Raw genomic sequence first — 17564 nt, forward strand, 5'->3', positions numbered from 1 at the left:
GAGAATCACTGAGTAAGAATAGGTGATTCACTATACTATCCATGAATACGGTATCAGAAGGACCGTTTCTTAAATCTCTGGATGCTGCAGACTAGGGTAGCAGTCCCCACAGAGGCACAAAAATGATCCGTATTCTGAGAAACATGCTTTATGCTGGGAGATCAAAGGAACTCCACTTAGGTTATTGGAGAGAATATTAAGAGGTGATTTAATTACCACCCATAAGTATTTACTCAGGGAGAAGATATCTGATGGTTGAGGTCCTTTAAATCTAATGGACAGAGCAATATAATAAGATTTAACGGTTGGCAGTGGAAACCAGAAATGTTCAAGATAAGAAAAATAAACCAACAAGCATTTATTTTAATGAGAATAATTAAGTGTTGCACGGGCCATACTACTGGACTATTAAAGTTCTCTGTCACTTTGAGTCTAATCAAAATGAAGCGTCTCTCTAAATAGATTTTAAAATAGCCTCTTGTAGTTTACTGGATGGATATTTGGGTAGAGATGTCAATTCCAGCGTATCTTCTAGATTTCCATTTTGTGATGCATCAGGATTTTTTTCATCTCATAATTTACTAACACCTTAACGTATACTTTGAAGCAGAACTAATGTTTTGTGAGTTTCTAATAACTCTTAAAGAAATATGATTTATGTTGGTGGACATGGAAGCCTCACAAATGGTATGGAGACAAATTGTCTGAATGATGGTAAATAAACGGATTGTATTATTGTTATATTTTTACTGAGTAATGTGTATAAAAACTCTGTTGTGTTAGGAACGAATCTGAAGCTACAGTGGAACCTACTCAGTTTATTTGGGTGCTCATGTTTTTCCTTTGTATCCTTTCACAGAAGCAAATCCAGAGAAATTCAACAGCCGATTTAGAAATAAAATGTTTTATGCAGGGGTGAGTTCATGTGATTCATTTTACAGAATGATGTAATATTAGTTGCTTGAATGTTTTGCTATATCCCTTCTCTCTCACTTTTCACACGAGGGGCTAATGCCGATTCATTTTGCCTGTTGCAATTTAAAATTCATGTGTCCTCTTTCTGGCACTGACACACATATGCCTGTTTGAGAGTGCCAATTGTCTTATAATACTCCTTTAGACACAGCACTGATCATGTTTTACTCTCCCTGCTTCTGGCTCACATGACCCTCAGCAAATAGTTCCAGTTTTTCCAGTGTTTGGGCAACACACTGGTACTGAATTTCCAGGAGAAATTCTCCAAGTTAGCCTGCATCTTTCTGGCTTTGAGGAGTCATCTTGGATGTGTGGTCATGGGTAGCAGAGGTCAGTGATCAGCTATTTGGAGTGACTTATTTCCATATTTTCACGTGTGATTATGCAAATAAAAGAATATGCTTTTTTAATCAGAAGAGATGTGTACAATACTTTATTTTAAAGTTCAGTTTAAGTAGACACACTCATTTGATAATACATGGCATACTGTATGGCTTACCAGAGGATGACTTCCAGCATGCCCGTGTGCTTTCATGGCACATGACACACAGCAATAAATGCGAGCAAGAATTTGCATTTATACCATTGGGTACCAAAGGACATAACCTCTCAAAAGGAAAAGTATAACTTTAAAAATAATAGATATATGTACATAAGTCAGATTTTCTGAAAGCAGGAAAGAATAGGTTTAACAAAAGGATAGCACTAGGTAATGAGCTCTCTGGTAAGATAAGAAATTTGGAAAGAGTGGAGGCAATGACGACCATTCCTGCTCTTGTTTCTGTTGCAGGCAGCCTTTTCAGACTTCTTGCAAAGAAGCTCAAGAGATTTATCCAAGCACGTTAAAGTTGTGGTAAGTATAGGAAATTGTGTTTTAGTATTATGAAAAGAGGTGGGGAAAGGCAGAGAGAGCGAGGTGAGAGTTTAATGGCTCTGTTACTTTTCAGTTTTGAGCATGACATTTGCAACACATTCCAAGGAAAGTCTTGGGAAAGCTGTTTCAAAGCAGCAACACTTCTCTTGTCTGTGGCTCCATTCAGCAATTTCTCTGTGCTCTGTCACTTTGGCTTTGTAGTGTGATGGTACAGACCTGACTCCAAAGATCCAGGAGCTGAAGTTCCAGTGTATAGTGTTTTTAAACATTCCCAGGTAAGCTCAAGACAGATGCTTGGAGAAAATAGAAAGTAATATTACCACTACTAATAGTGAAAAAAAAAAACAACCAAGTTGTTGTAGGATGGGTGGATGTGCAGGAAGTGTATTGCTACTGTGCTGCCTTCCTGAGAGCTATCTGCTTATGATACTGCTTATTAGCAGCACGAAAAGGGATCAGAGCCCGGGGTGCAGCAAAATTTTCCATTGAAAAAGTGATGCAGAGCTAGTAGAAAATATTGTTTTAACAAACATGCTTCCAAATGTTGTGCAACTAACCTGCAAACCAGACAGTAAACCAGGCACAGCTGCCTCGTCTTCTGCTTTACTAGAAACAGTGTGAGAAACAAGAATATAAATATTTTTCAAGAAAATGATATAAAGCCTGTTGAAAGAATTGCTTTTTTTTCTCAATATAGTAGATGTTCCAAATAGAAATATGTCTATATTTTTAAAAATTGTCTTCCTCCTGCTCTCTAGACCAGTGGTCCCCAAAATCTTTTGACTGTGTGCTCCTATTGGTAATTAAGAAATTTTTTTAGCATGAAAATGTGTATTTATTTATATATTTGTGTGTTAGTGTACCAGTAGATTATGCACATTATAAAACAGACACAAACAGAAGTTAAAAGAGGATGTGACAAAGATGAAATAAGCACTATTTAAAATATAATTTTATTAATAGTATGGAATATATTTTCTTCCTACCACAATGGATTGTCTTCTGCACCCCATTTTGGAGTCTACTGCATTAGACTGCCTACATTTTTGCTCCACGTGCAATCCCAAACACATGGGAATCCTGCATTGCCTTCACTGCAAACTTCTATTTTGTGTCTCCCTTCTTCTGTTACTCTTTAGATCGCTTTTACATCCATCCTTGAATGGTAGGAAAAGTAGACACAACAGCTGCATCTGTTCCTGTTCATTTCTCCCCTGCCTCCTCAAGCTTCTGCAATTCTTATACCATCAGAGCTTATGAGTCAGCAGGGAGAGAGGAAATGGAGATCTGAGGCTGCTGCTGTGGCCCTTTGCCGTCCTAGCAGAGGGGATAAGCAACTTTCATGCAGGCAAATTGCGGGTGCCAGTGAAGCTCAACAGCTGATCTGCAGAGTAGACCAAGCGGGGAGAAAAAAATGCTGCTGCTCTGTTGCCTGTTGTTTGGTATTTCTCCCATTTCCTTGCTTGTAGAGGAACCTGCCAAAAACCATGATGAATAAACTTGTGAGAGATGTGCCAGCTTAGAAATTAGGGACCAGTTTTCCCCTTTCTTCAGTCCTTGCCAATGTAACTATAAATTGTCCTTCAACTGAATCCTGAAACATTTGTTTAGGTTTCTAGGAGATCAGAACAGGCCAAGAGTCAGGCTAATAGTCAGGACCCATCAGGAAAATTACTTTCTCAAAGCCTGCTTTCCAAATTTTCTGTAGGTATTGTGCTGGCACAATGCCCTGGGGAAACCCTGGAGATCACAGAGACTTTGAACCTCAGCGCCATGATGATGGCTACATTGAAGTCATTGGGTTTACCATGGCCTCACTGGTGAGTATACTGCAAATGCTACCCTGCCTGAGGTTGTGACCAGACTTGGTGATATTTGTCCACATTAATGTAAGAACAACATAACTCTGTGTATTCAGCTGAAGCCAAAATATGCTCTGCTGTTAGGTTTTAAGTGAAGGGACAAACTGTAGTTTTTAAATAGTTATATTTAATAATAACAATATAATCTTTGCAAAGTATTAAAAATTCACCCAAAGCTAGCAGTGCTTTAAAATGCTCTCAAATTAAACAGCAAGATTATGACAGCCAATCAAAAAGCATGAAGACATGTTGTTACTGTGGGAATGTTCTGTGGTCAAACAATTAATGCTATTTCTTTTTAACTTTTGTATATTTCAATTAGTGACATTAAAGTTCTTTTTTTTTTTTTTTTTAATAATATTCACTACTGGAAGCATATATCAAAGATTATATGAAATTATTTTCCCTAGCATATATTTCTTCTCTTAAAAATTAGCTGTTTTGACAAATGAAAGATTTTTTTTTTATTTCCAAATACTTTGAAAATTTTTTGCTTTTGAAGGTTAGAGAAGGAGTACTTATCTGAATAGAATGCAGTCATTTACTGAGTGTATTTTCAGCTGTCTTGGAACAACAGAGAGTTACAAAACTTGAAGGAAATGTATTGCAACCGTGTAGATCATCAGGCTGTAAAAGTGAGCTGTAGCCTACTTACATTTTGAGGGATGGGGACTTAACATTCTTTGGAGGCAGTATCTGTGTAGTGAAACTGGGCAAAAGTGATTCTTAACCACTTAAATGGCTCCATTTGACTACCTGTAGTTCTGTTCTAAAACCATTATTTTTTTCTTTTTCATTTGGGCTTAAAAAAATACATCAGTATTTTTTTTATTACCCCCCAAGTTGCACCAGGGGAGGTTCAGATTGGATGTTAGGAAATACTTCTTCCCTGAGAGAGCGATCAGGCACTGGAATGGGCTGCCCAGAGCAGTGCTAGAGTCACTGTCCTTGGAGGTGTTCAGGAAACATTTCAATGTTGCAGTGAGGGACGTGGTTTAGTAAGAAATATTGGAGTGGATGATCTTGGAAGTCTTTTCCAACCTTGGTGATTATATGAGTCTATGCTGAAGTTCCTACTCTTAAGGCATTTCTTCTCTCTTTTGTGTGGACTAGGTTAAAGCTAATATTAATAAGCCTATTTTCACTAACCTTGTACTTTATTTGTTGTGTGATCTATTGCATTCATTTAATACCCCTGAAAATGGTATTTGTTTCCTTAGATATATTTGGAGAAATAAAGTCAGTAAAAGGCCATCTGAATCAGCAGTTGTTTCTTTAGAAGTGGTTCAGAGTATAGATTCTTTTATGGCCTGTCTTTTGATTGATCTAATGAACTAAGGTATTAACCCACAGGTAGGAAAAATTCTATTAGCATTGTAGATCTTGTGGAAGGAACTTTTGCCACTTCACCTCCTGAAGATGTTAGGTTCGATTTAAAAAAAAAAAAAAATAGGGCCCTTTGAGCTGCTGTTTCTCTCTAGAGGAAGCTTAGTTCAAAACTGAGTATCTATATATACACATTGATTGTGATGCTGTGGATGTAACCCTTGAACATGTATGTGTAATTTTGACTTGCTCTTTACAGCTCTCAGATCGCTTGGTCTCAGAGACCCAGAAAGAGCAGTAATTTTTAAGTATTATTAGGCATATTATCATTTTTCTTTTTTTCCAGTAATATGAGATGCAAGGAGCAAGATTAAGGTCTTCACTAGTATTTCAACTGTTCCCTGAGATTTTTTTTTTGCATATTATAGCTAATAGTCACATTCCTACATTGCTAATTAGTAAAAATATGTTACTGTCCAAACATGTCTGCTTAAAACTTGAAGAATCTGACCACGCTCTTCTTGTTATATTTCTTTGGAATGAATACTTGAACATGGTATTTAACTGTTTTTAACAAGATTCTTCTTGCTCTTTTCAGCCTGTCTGGTCTTGATGTTGAATTGCTATGTAAACTCTCGTAATTGGGGATTTTAGATTTCTCTAATTCACATTAAGAACAATATTCTGTTCAGGAAGGGGTATGGTCTTTCTGTCTCTCAGATTTACTAAATTAGGGTTGATATTTAAAAGGAAAAAAAAAATTGCATTATAGTTAGTGTAAAACAAACCAACAAAACGTATCGAAACCTTTAAGAAGAAACACAGATAGGCATTAGAGCATGTGTGTGTATATATATATATATTTTTTGTTTGTGTGTAAAATATACTTGACAGATAGAAATTGATGAGACGTGATGCATATGATCAGGTAACTGTCCTATTTCATCTGCTTGTTGCCTACCAGTTTTCTGTGTGAAATGTTAAGTCCTGCTTTTCAATTTTTGAATGAAAGTACATCCACTGTCCTTGGTGTGAATGCCTTACACAGGTGATGCTGACTAATACTCACTGTTGCCATTTTGTATTTTTTAAATTGTCTGAAACGTCTGTTTTGAGGTGTCTTTCTCCTTCCTTTCTAACTTCTTTTTTTTCCCCCAAGGCTGCTCTCCAAGTGGGTGGCCATGGAGAGAGGTTGCATCAGTGCCGTGAGGTGACGCTTTTAACGTACAAGTCTATCCCCATGCAAGTGGATGGTGAACCTTGTCGGTTGGCTCCATCACTCATTCGGATCTCCTTAAGGAACCAAGCCAACATGGTGCAGAAGAGCAAGAGGAGAACATCCATGCCTTTGTTGAATGAGTGAGTTGGATGCATGCATGTCCTAATGCCAGGAGGCCTGTCTGAGGCAGCATATTCAGTCATGGAATTTGCATGTATTGAACTTGCAGTGCATTTGAAAAAAAAAACAAACACGTATCCTGAACTTTCTTCCTACTGTACTGTAAATAATTTCCTGGCTTTCTTTTGTTCTTTTACCTTCTGGATTCCCTGCTGCCTTGCTTTTAGGAAGGCTTGTATCTTTTAGTTATTTATTTAGAGAGGTATGTGAAGGCTCAGTGTTGTGCCTCTTGGCTTATGTTGGCTCTGCTCATAAATGGTATTAGCCCTTAATGTTCTTATGATTTGTTTTCTGAACTTTATCAGCCTGATTTTTAGTCTCCATTGAAGAGTCTAATAAACTGCTACAACCAAGAACTACTCAGGACATCTTGCAGTTTCAACTGTGGGAACATGCTGCCTTGGATTCCTAAAGGAGAGGGGTCTGGAGGCATGGAAAGGGGATATCTGTGCTTTGTAGGGAAGGGGATATCTGTGCTTTGTAGGGAATCGTTCTCCAGTACAGAAACTCAAATGAGAAAGTCCAGTCGGAATTAGCTAAAACTCTTCCTCTAGTTTCTGTGCTCAATGGAAGAAGATTGAACTACTGAAGATTGGATTGGTGGATTAGAGAAACAGTGATTAGGGAAAAGACAGGGGAATATAGTCAGAGAAGGAAAATGCATAGCATAAGGTGGAGGTAGCACAAGTAGTGGAAAGGATGAACAAAGAAAAGCAAAAATAACAGGAAATGGGGAACATGCAAGGAAAACAACACAGAAATAACTTTCTTTTTCAAGTTAATAAGGTTATAATAAACCTTATTTTTAAGTATCAAGCAACATTTTAATTTTAATCTAAGAAAATGCTCATGAAATAAAATAATTCAGATTATTTTTGTAGAGCTGTAATTCTCATACAGAAGGTCTTTATTTTTGCTAAGATGAGAGATAGTAAGTGCCTTTGCTGTTTCTAAGTGATGTGAAACAATCTGTCTGCTATACAGACAGGTACTGGCCTAAAAGCTTGAAGTTATCAAGTTATCATAGTTCGTTCAAGCATCCATGCAGTGAAGATTTCACTTTTCTTGGGAGCTGAGTTTGGGAATTTTGCTGTTGCAGCTGTTACGGTGACAGGAAATAAGTGAAGCAGTGTTTTTGAAGAGAGGTAATGTCTTGCATTAAATTAATATAGTTGGAAAAGTCAGCAAGGTCTCAGGCACACACACCTCTTTAGGTATTTTAAAGGTTGTTTGCGTTTTCAGTCTTTGTCATGCAATGAAAGATATTGCTTCTCTTCAAACTTTGTCTTCAGCCCTTTAAAGTGTCATGTCATCTTCTGTTTGTCAATCTGTTCATGTAATCAAAGCCTCCTTAGTTACTTTCAGCATCTTCCTATTCAGTTTAGCACATGGTGTTCTCTTTCAGAGACTAATGCTTTAAGCTTCAGTAGAGGCACGTATCTGTAATGTATGATTGCTGTTTGTCAGGAAAATGCATAAGGCATACTCACTGCTCTTGAATAGTGAAAAATAGCAGACTATTGCCTGTGTGCAGTGATGCCTGATTTCATCCAGTCACCTCAGCTCCTTCATTTCTGAAATCTGGAATTTGGTAGAAAACAATCCCGAGGTATCTCTTCCTACGCTGATGGGAGCTAATGCAAATGTTTATATTTTGCTTTTTTAAAGAAAATTCCTGATATTTTGATCTGCTAATTTGATCTTATAAGCAGCATGGCTACACTTGGTTTTTGATAGCCAAATTTGAACTGTAGTACTGAAATGCAGAGTCATAATGATGTCAGTAGTGAAGATGATATTCCTTCTGGTTTAACCTCATTTGAACATGCTGCAATGTGCTGTGATGCTATCTGAGTCTTCCTATTTGATCAAGATATGTGTGCACACCTGTTTTTGAAAAATACAGATGATCTGGTAACTACTATAGTTTCAGCCTCATGCATTGGAAATAATGTGTATATATCTATATATGTGTGAATGTACATTTCTAACAAGTGTCGAAGGGGAATGAGAGAGGAGTTGAATATTTTACTGTGACAAAAAGTAAATGGAATGTTAAGAGTTAAATTCCAGGAGGCATTTAATATTTTATGAAGTTAATTCAGTATGATGCAGATTTGTAGTATTTCACAGAAAGCTTTTGATTAAATGTGTATCTATATTTCTTAACTCTCAGTCCATTGAAATCTTCCAGAAATTCTTATATTTTATGTATATATACATATATATATATATATATGCAGTATATATACATACATTTCTTAAGATTGTCACCTGAATGTTAGATGTTTGAGGTTGGTGAGTAGGTCTGGTGCTATCCCTGCAATTGTTGGAGAACTGTTTCTGAGCAACTTGCAAGAAAAGTGCTTTTAAAATTATTTTCTGTCACAGTAACTCAGAGCTGCTGTTATTGCCAGCCTTGATGTACTGATAGGAGAACAGTGGGAATGTTCTTTGAAATTTTATCTATTCCAATGCAATAAGTGGAAAACTATTTTATTTTTTAGAAATTTTACACTGTGTTTCTGTTTTCTTATCCTATTCTTATTTGTTCTGGGAGTTCTGAAGAGGGGGATTTAGAAAGGGCAGTGAGCTTGCTGTTTGCTTTGTGGATGCTTTTTTATTTCTGGGGAATAACAGTGTTTCAAATTGAAGAACTCATATTTAGTGCAGATGAGAGGCGACAGAAACTCCAGACTTCTGTCACTTGTGAGCATGAGGGCTTTAGAAAAATGATTCTCTTCTGACTGTCAGAGTTGCCCATCGTCCTGACTCTAGTTGTTCTCCTTCAAAACACGTAGATAATTCTAGAGAGGACACTTGTATATGGGGAAAAAATGAGTTAGAGCTTGTTTGTTTGACCTGTTTTTTTTTCCTCTTTGTTTTCCCACTATTGTGCTTTTAGTACCTTATAACTGCACAGACATTGCCTTATGTTTCTACACAAACCTTCAAGGTTGGAATTCCTTCCTGCTGAGGGTTTTTTATCTCTTAATTTGCCTTTCTCACGGTGTAGGGGCAAGTTGAACAGCATTTTAGAAAAGCTAAAAATTCTTAGTCTTTTAAAATAATTAAATAAAACATTGACCATGGAATCAAATTAAAGAAAAGATCTTTTACTGTGGAGTTACTTGAACTGAAGGAGCATCTCTTTCCTGTAGTAAGCTATCAGAGAACAAGTCAACATGCTGTGCCAAATTTTGTTTGAACTGAGGAAATCACTAGCAATTATATTTAGTTATCTAATTTTTATTTAATTGTTGAATCACCTATAATGAAATAGTAATTTTCACAGTATATTAAGAATAATACAGTAAGAATGCTTCTTCTAATTTGTTTCTAATGGAGACTGTTAAAAGGCAGGCATAATCTCTTCCTCATCCTACAATGCGTTAGGTCTACAATGGAGATAAGTAACAAACCAGTAAAGTATTTCAATCCAGAAGCAATTTTCAAAGTCCAAGGAATATCAAGAATGAGGTGATACTGTTGACATTTTTAATTGTGGATTGAAACAAGGCAGATAATTGGACTGTGGAAAAAAAGGCAGATTTATTTGATTATTTTTCCCCATTGGTGCAAAATGTACCAGTGAAAGCAAATTTCTCTGCAGTGACATTAGCAGACTCTTCCCCTTTCCCTTTTCCTTCCCCTCCCCCTTCTCTCCTTCCCCTCCCCCTTGCCCTTCGCTTTGTAAATTATATTCCTAATCTCCTTCTCTTTAAAGATTTGGCAGCTAAATTCCAATTCCTGAATCTCCTTTATTGATCATGGTTAATATGTGAAAGAGAGAACACTTGATCAAGCCAAAATGTAGTCTTGTGGTATAAAAGCAAAATATTTCTGGAATTAAAAGAGAAACTGTGGCTTGATTTTCCAGGAGTAATTTTCTGATTAGAAACTACAATTCAGTATACCACTCAGTAGGTTTTAGTTAATGATTGCTGTACAGACCCAAAAGATGGCTTTTAGTTTGAGTTCAGGAAGAATGGAAGAAACGGTCTTCATGATATAAAAAAGAGAAGAGGGAAGAGTTTATAGATAAAACAATGTTGCATTCACTTGAAGGAAACAAAGGGATTATTTAAATAAAAATACTAAGAGTCGGTCTTGGGAGACTATAAAAAATGCATGTAAAGTACATGAAGGAGGGATAGAGACAGCAGTTTTCCATTGTGGATACAAAATCTCTAGTAAGGGTATTTTTCTTTCTTAAAGTTAACTGAAGTTGACCAAACTTTGCAGACAATTCTATCTATTCAGATTTTGACTTTGTTTGGAGACAATTGTATTTATTCAGATCTTGGCTTTGATGTTTGTTTGCATTTCTGGACCTGCTTCCAAAGTCTGCTGCCTTGAATTTTTCAGTGCCTGTGGAACACATATCCTGGGGCTCCCAGTCTTTGTATAGCTGTTTACCTAGCTTGTCATTTGTTCTCCTCGCTCTTGTTTTTAGAAAGCTTTGAAGTGTCATGTAGAAATATTGTTCTCCATTTGCATGTCTTCTGTTGCTCTTGGCTTCCTAGTGTGACCTTGGAGCTCTGCATGTATTTTCATTCAACTTTCATGTGACACATTCCTTTTGTTTCTGTTTAAATGTTGTATGTCTCTTTCTTCTCTTCCACTTTCTTCCCAATCTTTTTTTCTCTCTCTCTTTCTCTCTCTCTCTCTCTCTCTTTCTCTCTCCCCTATCCCCTGCTTTTTCCTTGTCTGTCCACACTGTGTGCTGCCTTTCTCTTGGCCACTCATTTCCCACTGCCTATAGTATCCATAAAGTGCAGTCTGCTGACCTGAGGAGAGTCTCAGCTCCCCCCGATTCCTTCACTGTGTGAGTATCTGGGTTTTTTCTACCTTTAAGGTTCTGTAATTTTCTGCTTTTCCCCTATGTGTTTTTCAACCAGGAGACAAGACAGTAAAATAGTAAAATCCAGTTACAAAAGATTGACAGCATGCCAGTTGTGGGGCAGCGGCTTCACCTGTAAAGATGCCAACACACAGTACATAAGCTGGATGACCAGGGCAAGTCCGGTGATTCTGACCATGTTAAACCTAGAGTACAATTTGACACACAAGTCCTTAGGACCACCCCTGAAAACAGTTTAGATGAGAGGCCTTTTTTCCTTATGCTTACAGAAAAAAAAAAAAAAATCACACTATGAACAAACTCAGTCATAAAACATCTCCAAATAAAAATGATCAAAACAGAAAACTAGCACCCCAAAGGAGTGGCATGGTATTGGCTGCAGCTGCATTCAAGATGAAGGTGCCCCACCGTGGTATTAATTTGATTGCCAGTAACTCTCATCTAGTAACTTGCTTAGATAGTAGCTACATTATCCAAGAGACGTGCACAGTCAATCTAATTTATAAACTTAGCAAAGCAAACAAAGCTTAGCAAACCATTAGTCAGTACTGAGGATCTCTTGGTGTCGAGGGATCTCTGAAGCAGGTGTAACCTTAAGAAGTGTCCCTACTCAAGGAGATATCCTGTCATGCAGCCTGCTGTCTTGCAGGAGAGTTCAATGGGCTCTTGGGCTGCTCACTTCTTGTTGGGGAAGATGATTGATTCATAGTCATATTTGCATACTGATTGCAGATGGTACTTTCCTCCAATTTTGGCATCAATTGGACATTCTTCAAAATTTGACTTGATTTGGACATTGACCAGCACAGCTCTTGAGTATTATTCTGTAATGCTTTCCATGAATCCACATTGAGCTGGATGCAGCCATCATGATCAGTCATATCCATCATGACTGCCAATATGGTTAACTGCTTAAGTCAGATGCAGCCATCAAGATCACCACTAGCAGTTATCACCTGAGCAGGGTCATGGAAAATAAGGGCCAGGTTAAAAGTGGGAAGCATACAGTTGCAGTGGTGAATTGGCCACTTTAAAACACTTGTATGACTGTATGTGAGTATCTTCTATTTCATCCCCTTTATGGAAATGTGATATTATGAAAAATTCTATGTCCATAGTTAAGAAGTAAAATGAAATTAACAGCTTAATATATCACCTTAAAAAATATAGTTTGGCTTCAAAAATACTTTTTGACTGTTTCGTCCAAAAAATGCCCCCAAATGTTTTGCTTCGTGTTGGCATTCCTCTTGTCTTGCTTCACTGGTCTTTTCAAAAAGGATTATCAAAGTAATGAATTGGAGATGCATGACCAAAAGTAGCAAATTTCAGAGCTAATAGTCCAGATATTCAGAGCAGAAACTTGATTTCAAGCATGATTCTTATTTCATGATATAAGAAAATCAGTGGTATATGTAAAAACAAAATCCACCAAAGCTTTTCTGTTCTGAAAATAGGGCACTTGTAATAGACAAAATATAAATGTCCAACAGGCCAAGGATTTGGGGGGAAAATTGATTGAATACTTATAAAAAGAGAAATTTTCATCAATACCTGAGGGTTCTGGTTGATAACCAGTTAACCATGAGCCAGTAACATGTCCTCCTGGTGAAGAAAGCTAATAATATCCTGAGCTGTGGTTAGGAGGAGTGTTGGTAAAGAGATGTGAACCTTCCCATCTGCTCAGCACTGGTGCCACATCTTGAGTGCTGGCTTCAGTCCTGGCCTCCTCAGTCCAAGGGACATGGAACTACTGGAGAGAATCCAACTAAGGCTGATGAAGGTACTTAAGAGACACTGGAACCTTGAGGAAAGATGGAGAGCTTCAGGCTGAAGAAAGGAAAGCTTGAGCGTGGGGATTTGTGATGATATAAAGATGTGAAGAAGATGAAACCAGGCTCTTTTCAGTGGTATCTAGTGAGATGACAAGAGACAGCAGGTCCAAACTGAAACTTAGGAGATGCCATCTGAATATACAGGGAAGTGTGAACATAAACACAACCTCGTGAAGGGAGGTTGTGGTGAAGAGGGGTTTGGCCTCTTCTCCCAGGCAACGAAAAGGACCCGGAGAAATGGCCGCAAGTTGTACCAGAAGAGGTTTAGGTTAGACTTAAGGAAGAACTTTTTCTCTCAGAGAGTGGTCAGGCACTGCAATGGCTGCACAGGGAGGTGGTGGAGTCGCCGTCCCAGTGTTCAAGAGGCGTCTGGATGAGGAGCTGCAAGATCTGGTTTAGTAGCTTGTGGTAGCAGTGGCAGTGTGAAGACGGTTGGACTAGATGATCTTATAGGTCGTTTCCAGCCTTGTGATTCTATGATTGTGATTGTGATTCTGTAAGGGAGAGTGTTTGTACTGTGGTGGTGACTGGACTCTGGCATAGGCATAGGCCGTTCACTTAAGGTTCTAAAAGCTGTTGGACACAGTCCTGGGCTAGTGCCTCTGGTTGTCCATCACTGAGCAAAAAGAGATGGACAAGATGACTTCCAGTGGCCCCTACCAGCCTTAACCATTATGTGATTCCATCAAATTTTAGAAAGCTGCAAGTTCCTCCTTGTTACTTTGCAAATAAGGAAAGATTTCCAAATCAGTGTGCCTTCCCCTTGTATCATATTTGCTGTACTCTGCAGTGGAACAAAAAGTAATTAAAAAAACTTCTCTCATATTGATTTAGTATCCTAAGCAAGCCTCTGCAAAACCTTTGAGTTAAGTTTTATTGCTTACACAGAACATTAAGCAAGGCATGGTTCTGGGACAGGGAGAATTGTCTCCAAATTGAGTGATATCCCTGGGAAGATGACCTCCAAGTTTTGATAAAGTTTTTCTGAATACCTCATTTGATAACAATTGTCAGAATAAAGCACAGAGAGATATTCATGAGTCCCAAACTAATTTATAAGTCAAAGATATTCTGTATCTTAGCATCTGTAAAAATAGATTAAACATGCTGCTACACTGTGACTGCCAATTAATGTGTCTGGCAAATTAAAATAAGAACCCATGAGGTATTAGGTAAATTTGATTTGGGTTGTGATGGCTTTGAGATTGACACGTTCCTTTTTTTATTGAGCAATATATGAGCCCGAGCTACGTTTTGTACTGAACAGCATGGAATATTCTTCGGTGTCCCAGTGATAGATACAGTTTGTTTTAGATAAATTCCACATTTTCTACAGCAGTGTATGCATGGGGATCTGGGGCAGCCAGAATCATTTGGCACATATGGTCTTTGTTGCAGAAACAGTGAAACTATAGCGTGATCTGTTTCAGATGTTTGCAGAGGGGCGCATAAGAAAATACAAGTGTTGCATTTTTAATCAAGTCTCTCTCAAAAGAAAGGGAGACTTCCATTTTCCAGCTGTGTTTATTAGAAATAAGGAGGATGTGCATATGATAGTACATTTGCTTTTTTTTTTTTTTTTTTTTTTTAAATTGCAAAATCTTTGTAAATGGAAATACAAATATTGCCTTATCTGTAAAGGGATTCAACTCTTCAATAGAGTTGACAGTGATGATCACAGCAGGATGCACACATAGTATCTGTATGCATGGCATACAGGCTACATGAATAGCAAAAGGATAAAAGGAAAATATTTTTGCATTTAGAGATCCCGATATTTTGTGTTTTGTGTTGAATGTGAGAATCATCTGACAGAGGGAATGAGGCAAAAGGGGAGAATGTGTTACAGAGCAAGCTATTTTCCAAATGCATAAATAATAATGAAAGTGTTTGTATACAACTTCCATTTTTTCTGTTAAATAAATTATTAGGAATTGAGCTTCCTGCTTGGTGGGTGAGCTCCTTCAGTGGGATAGTTGCTATCAGATAATCCACAGTGCTTGGGAATGCGAAACACGAGAGGAGTAGAGCTTGCCTGGTGATAGAGAAGGAAAATGAAGGCCAGGATGCTCCCTGGCGCTTGGGCTTGTGTTTTAAGTGTATGGGTGGGTCCAGCTTTTATACAGTAAAACACCTGTGCACTTGCTGAAGCAAGTAGAGGGTAAAAAAAAGAGTGAAAGGCTTAGCAGCACTGGGTTAACCTGACCTATCTGGGGTATAATTCAACAAACAGAAGGGAAAAAACAACTACAGTGTTTCTGCAGTGGAGCTTGTGGGTGTGCTTGTTAGGTGTCCATCAGAAGAAAGTGGATTATTTTGGTCCAGTGAAGAAGTCCTTATGTTTTAAGCAGATAAAAGCTGTCAAAAGCACACTTATTTTTAATGTATAATTTGCAAGATTTTCCAATGAGATCTCAAAAATGAGAGATCTTTTTCTCCTCTCGTTGCTGTTTTCCATTTTCCAATTGTTCTAAATACTGCAACATTCAATTAGTTTTGCATGTTTGTTTCTTCATTAGGAAATAGTTTGTTCATTAATCTGTCACTGCAAACGTGCCTCAGAGGAGTGTGATGCTCTCTAAAGTTTTATTTTTGCAACAGAGGGGCAGGAGGAGATTCTAGCTTCCTTTGCTGTTTGCCTTATATTAAAATCTGTATGCGAATAGTTTGGTGAGGAATGTGTTCTGGAAGACCTATCAGAAATTTGTCACTGGGTCCCCTAGAATCGTTGAACCATTTTTATCATTATCATCATCATCATTTCCTTCCTCCATGCAGACACAAAGAATAAGAAATGGATCACAGAGTTTATAAATAATTGATATGGAGATTGAGGCATATATAATTTAAAAGTTTATCTTTGCAGTATTATCAGCCTGGTGGCACAGCAGTGCTACCTGCCTGCTATGCAGGAGCACCAAGAGCAAGACCCAAAATTCCTCTGCCCTTTTTCTCTTTCCTGAGAAAAGAGCAAGTTCTTTAAGAAAAACAGCTGTACTCCAAGTTGGCCGTTGCTGCATGATCTATTGGGATGAGAGGAAAAAATCAAAGTTATGAGAAAAGCTGAGTGGGTTTTCTTGTTGAATGGAAGTAGATGAGGTTCTGTTGGTAATCTCAGAATTAGGTATGCGCTACTACTTCTGTGAGTTTGAACCATAAGTGCTGGAAAGGGTTGGTTGATGTTATTTATTTATTTATTTTCTACAGCTAAGATGTAGGAAGGAAACAAATGCATATTTTTTCTTCAATAAGCTGTTTTCAGCAAGGATGGGGGTGGTTGTGTGTGCATGTTAAAAATGAGTTCACCTTATGAACAGTTTATTCAGGATGATGTTGACTTTCTAAGACCTGTTCCTATACAAAGAGCGTTCCATGGGACTGAATATCTTCTCACAGAGGGGGTAGGTTTTTAAACAAACAACAAGCTATTTTTCTTATGACTGTCTACAGGTTTTAAGAATTCCCAGAAAGCATGTCACTTTCCTTAAAATGAGAATTATTCAGTATTTATGTCTTCTATATTCTTGTGGAAAGGTGAAATCCTATCTGTTTAGTAGAACTAATAGTATTTTCTTTTACTTTACAGATATTTTTCAACCTAAAAAAGGAATGAAAATAAGAATTGATTACTGAAATTTTATACTTTTTGATGAGGATGAATTAAAATAATTCTGAGGGGACTTCATAACACTTTTCATGGCTTGTTCTGCAAGGCTCATTTAGATTGTTATCAAATAATGCCACAAATGTGCACTTCTGGTTCACACTAATCAAAAGTCTGTCATATAAAATTCAAAATAGTAAAATAGTTTACCTATGCTCCTGATTTGAGAAGATTGGTATTTAGGCTTGTGTTTAACTGAAACCATTACAGCTATTCAACAAGAATGAGCAGAATGTTTCAGTTGACTTGACTCTGTGTTCACAATCCCATAGACATATGACCTTTAGGATGTAATTCTGTGAATTGACCTGTGGGGGGAACGAGGTTCTTAATTAGGTTATTTAAGAAGCAATGGAATTCATTCATCTGTACTTTAAATTACTTTTCATTGACTATGTAATACACTATTTTGAAGAATAATAGGTGCAAAAATATTTAAATATGTTAGATTGATTTGCAATGCTGCTGTCTGTGATGATTTATTTATAAATTTCTTTCTTCTCGATCTGGAATGCTTTTCTTCCCATCCTTACAGTTGGGCAAGTTGTTTTATACAGTGTTTAGAAACATCCATTTCTATTAATACAGACAGCATTAACATCTGTTTTCAGTGATATTCACCATGGTATTTATTTTCACATAGACATGACTGTGTCCTTGAGCCTTGTGGTTTCTGAATATGCTCAGTATGTCTAAACTAGAGGAATAGCACAATTTGTCTAACGGTAAGGATTCCTATACACAGTCTGTGATGATTACAAGAATATT

The 17564-nt window shown here is 37.4% G+C and overlaps 1 protein-coding gene across 4 annotated transcripts in view; it reads left to right on the top strand.

Annotated features, from left to right (window-relative positions):
• DGKI (diacylglycerol kinase iota) overlaps positions 1-17564 on the top strand; it is a 209992-nt gene that overhangs the window by 122476 nt on the left and 69952 nt on the right. For 3 of the 4 annotated variants that reach the window (XM_090144503.1, XM_090144510.1, XM_090144517.1), the window contains 5 exons: positions 860-915; positions 1766-1828; positions 2051-2124; positions 3558-3669; positions 6197-6396. In XM_090144503.1, the coding sequence (XP_090000629.1) occupies positions 860-915; positions 1766-1828; positions 2051-2124; positions 3558-3669; positions 6197-6396 (505 nt within the window). Of the gene's footprint in view, positions 1-859; positions 916-1765; positions 1829-2050; positions 2125-3557; positions 3670-6196; positions 6397-11201; positions 11265-17564 lie in introns of all 4 variants that reach the window. The other variant, XM_090144523.1, reaches the window with a different exon arrangement.

This window comes from Phasianus colchicus, chromosome 1 (genome assembly GCF_987193195.1).
Source record: "Phasianus colchicus chromosome 1, bPhaCol1.hap1.1, whole genome shotgun sequence".
NCBI classification, from domain to species: Eukaryota; Metazoa; Chordata; class Aves; order Galliformes; family Phasianidae; genus Phasianus; species Phasianus colchicus.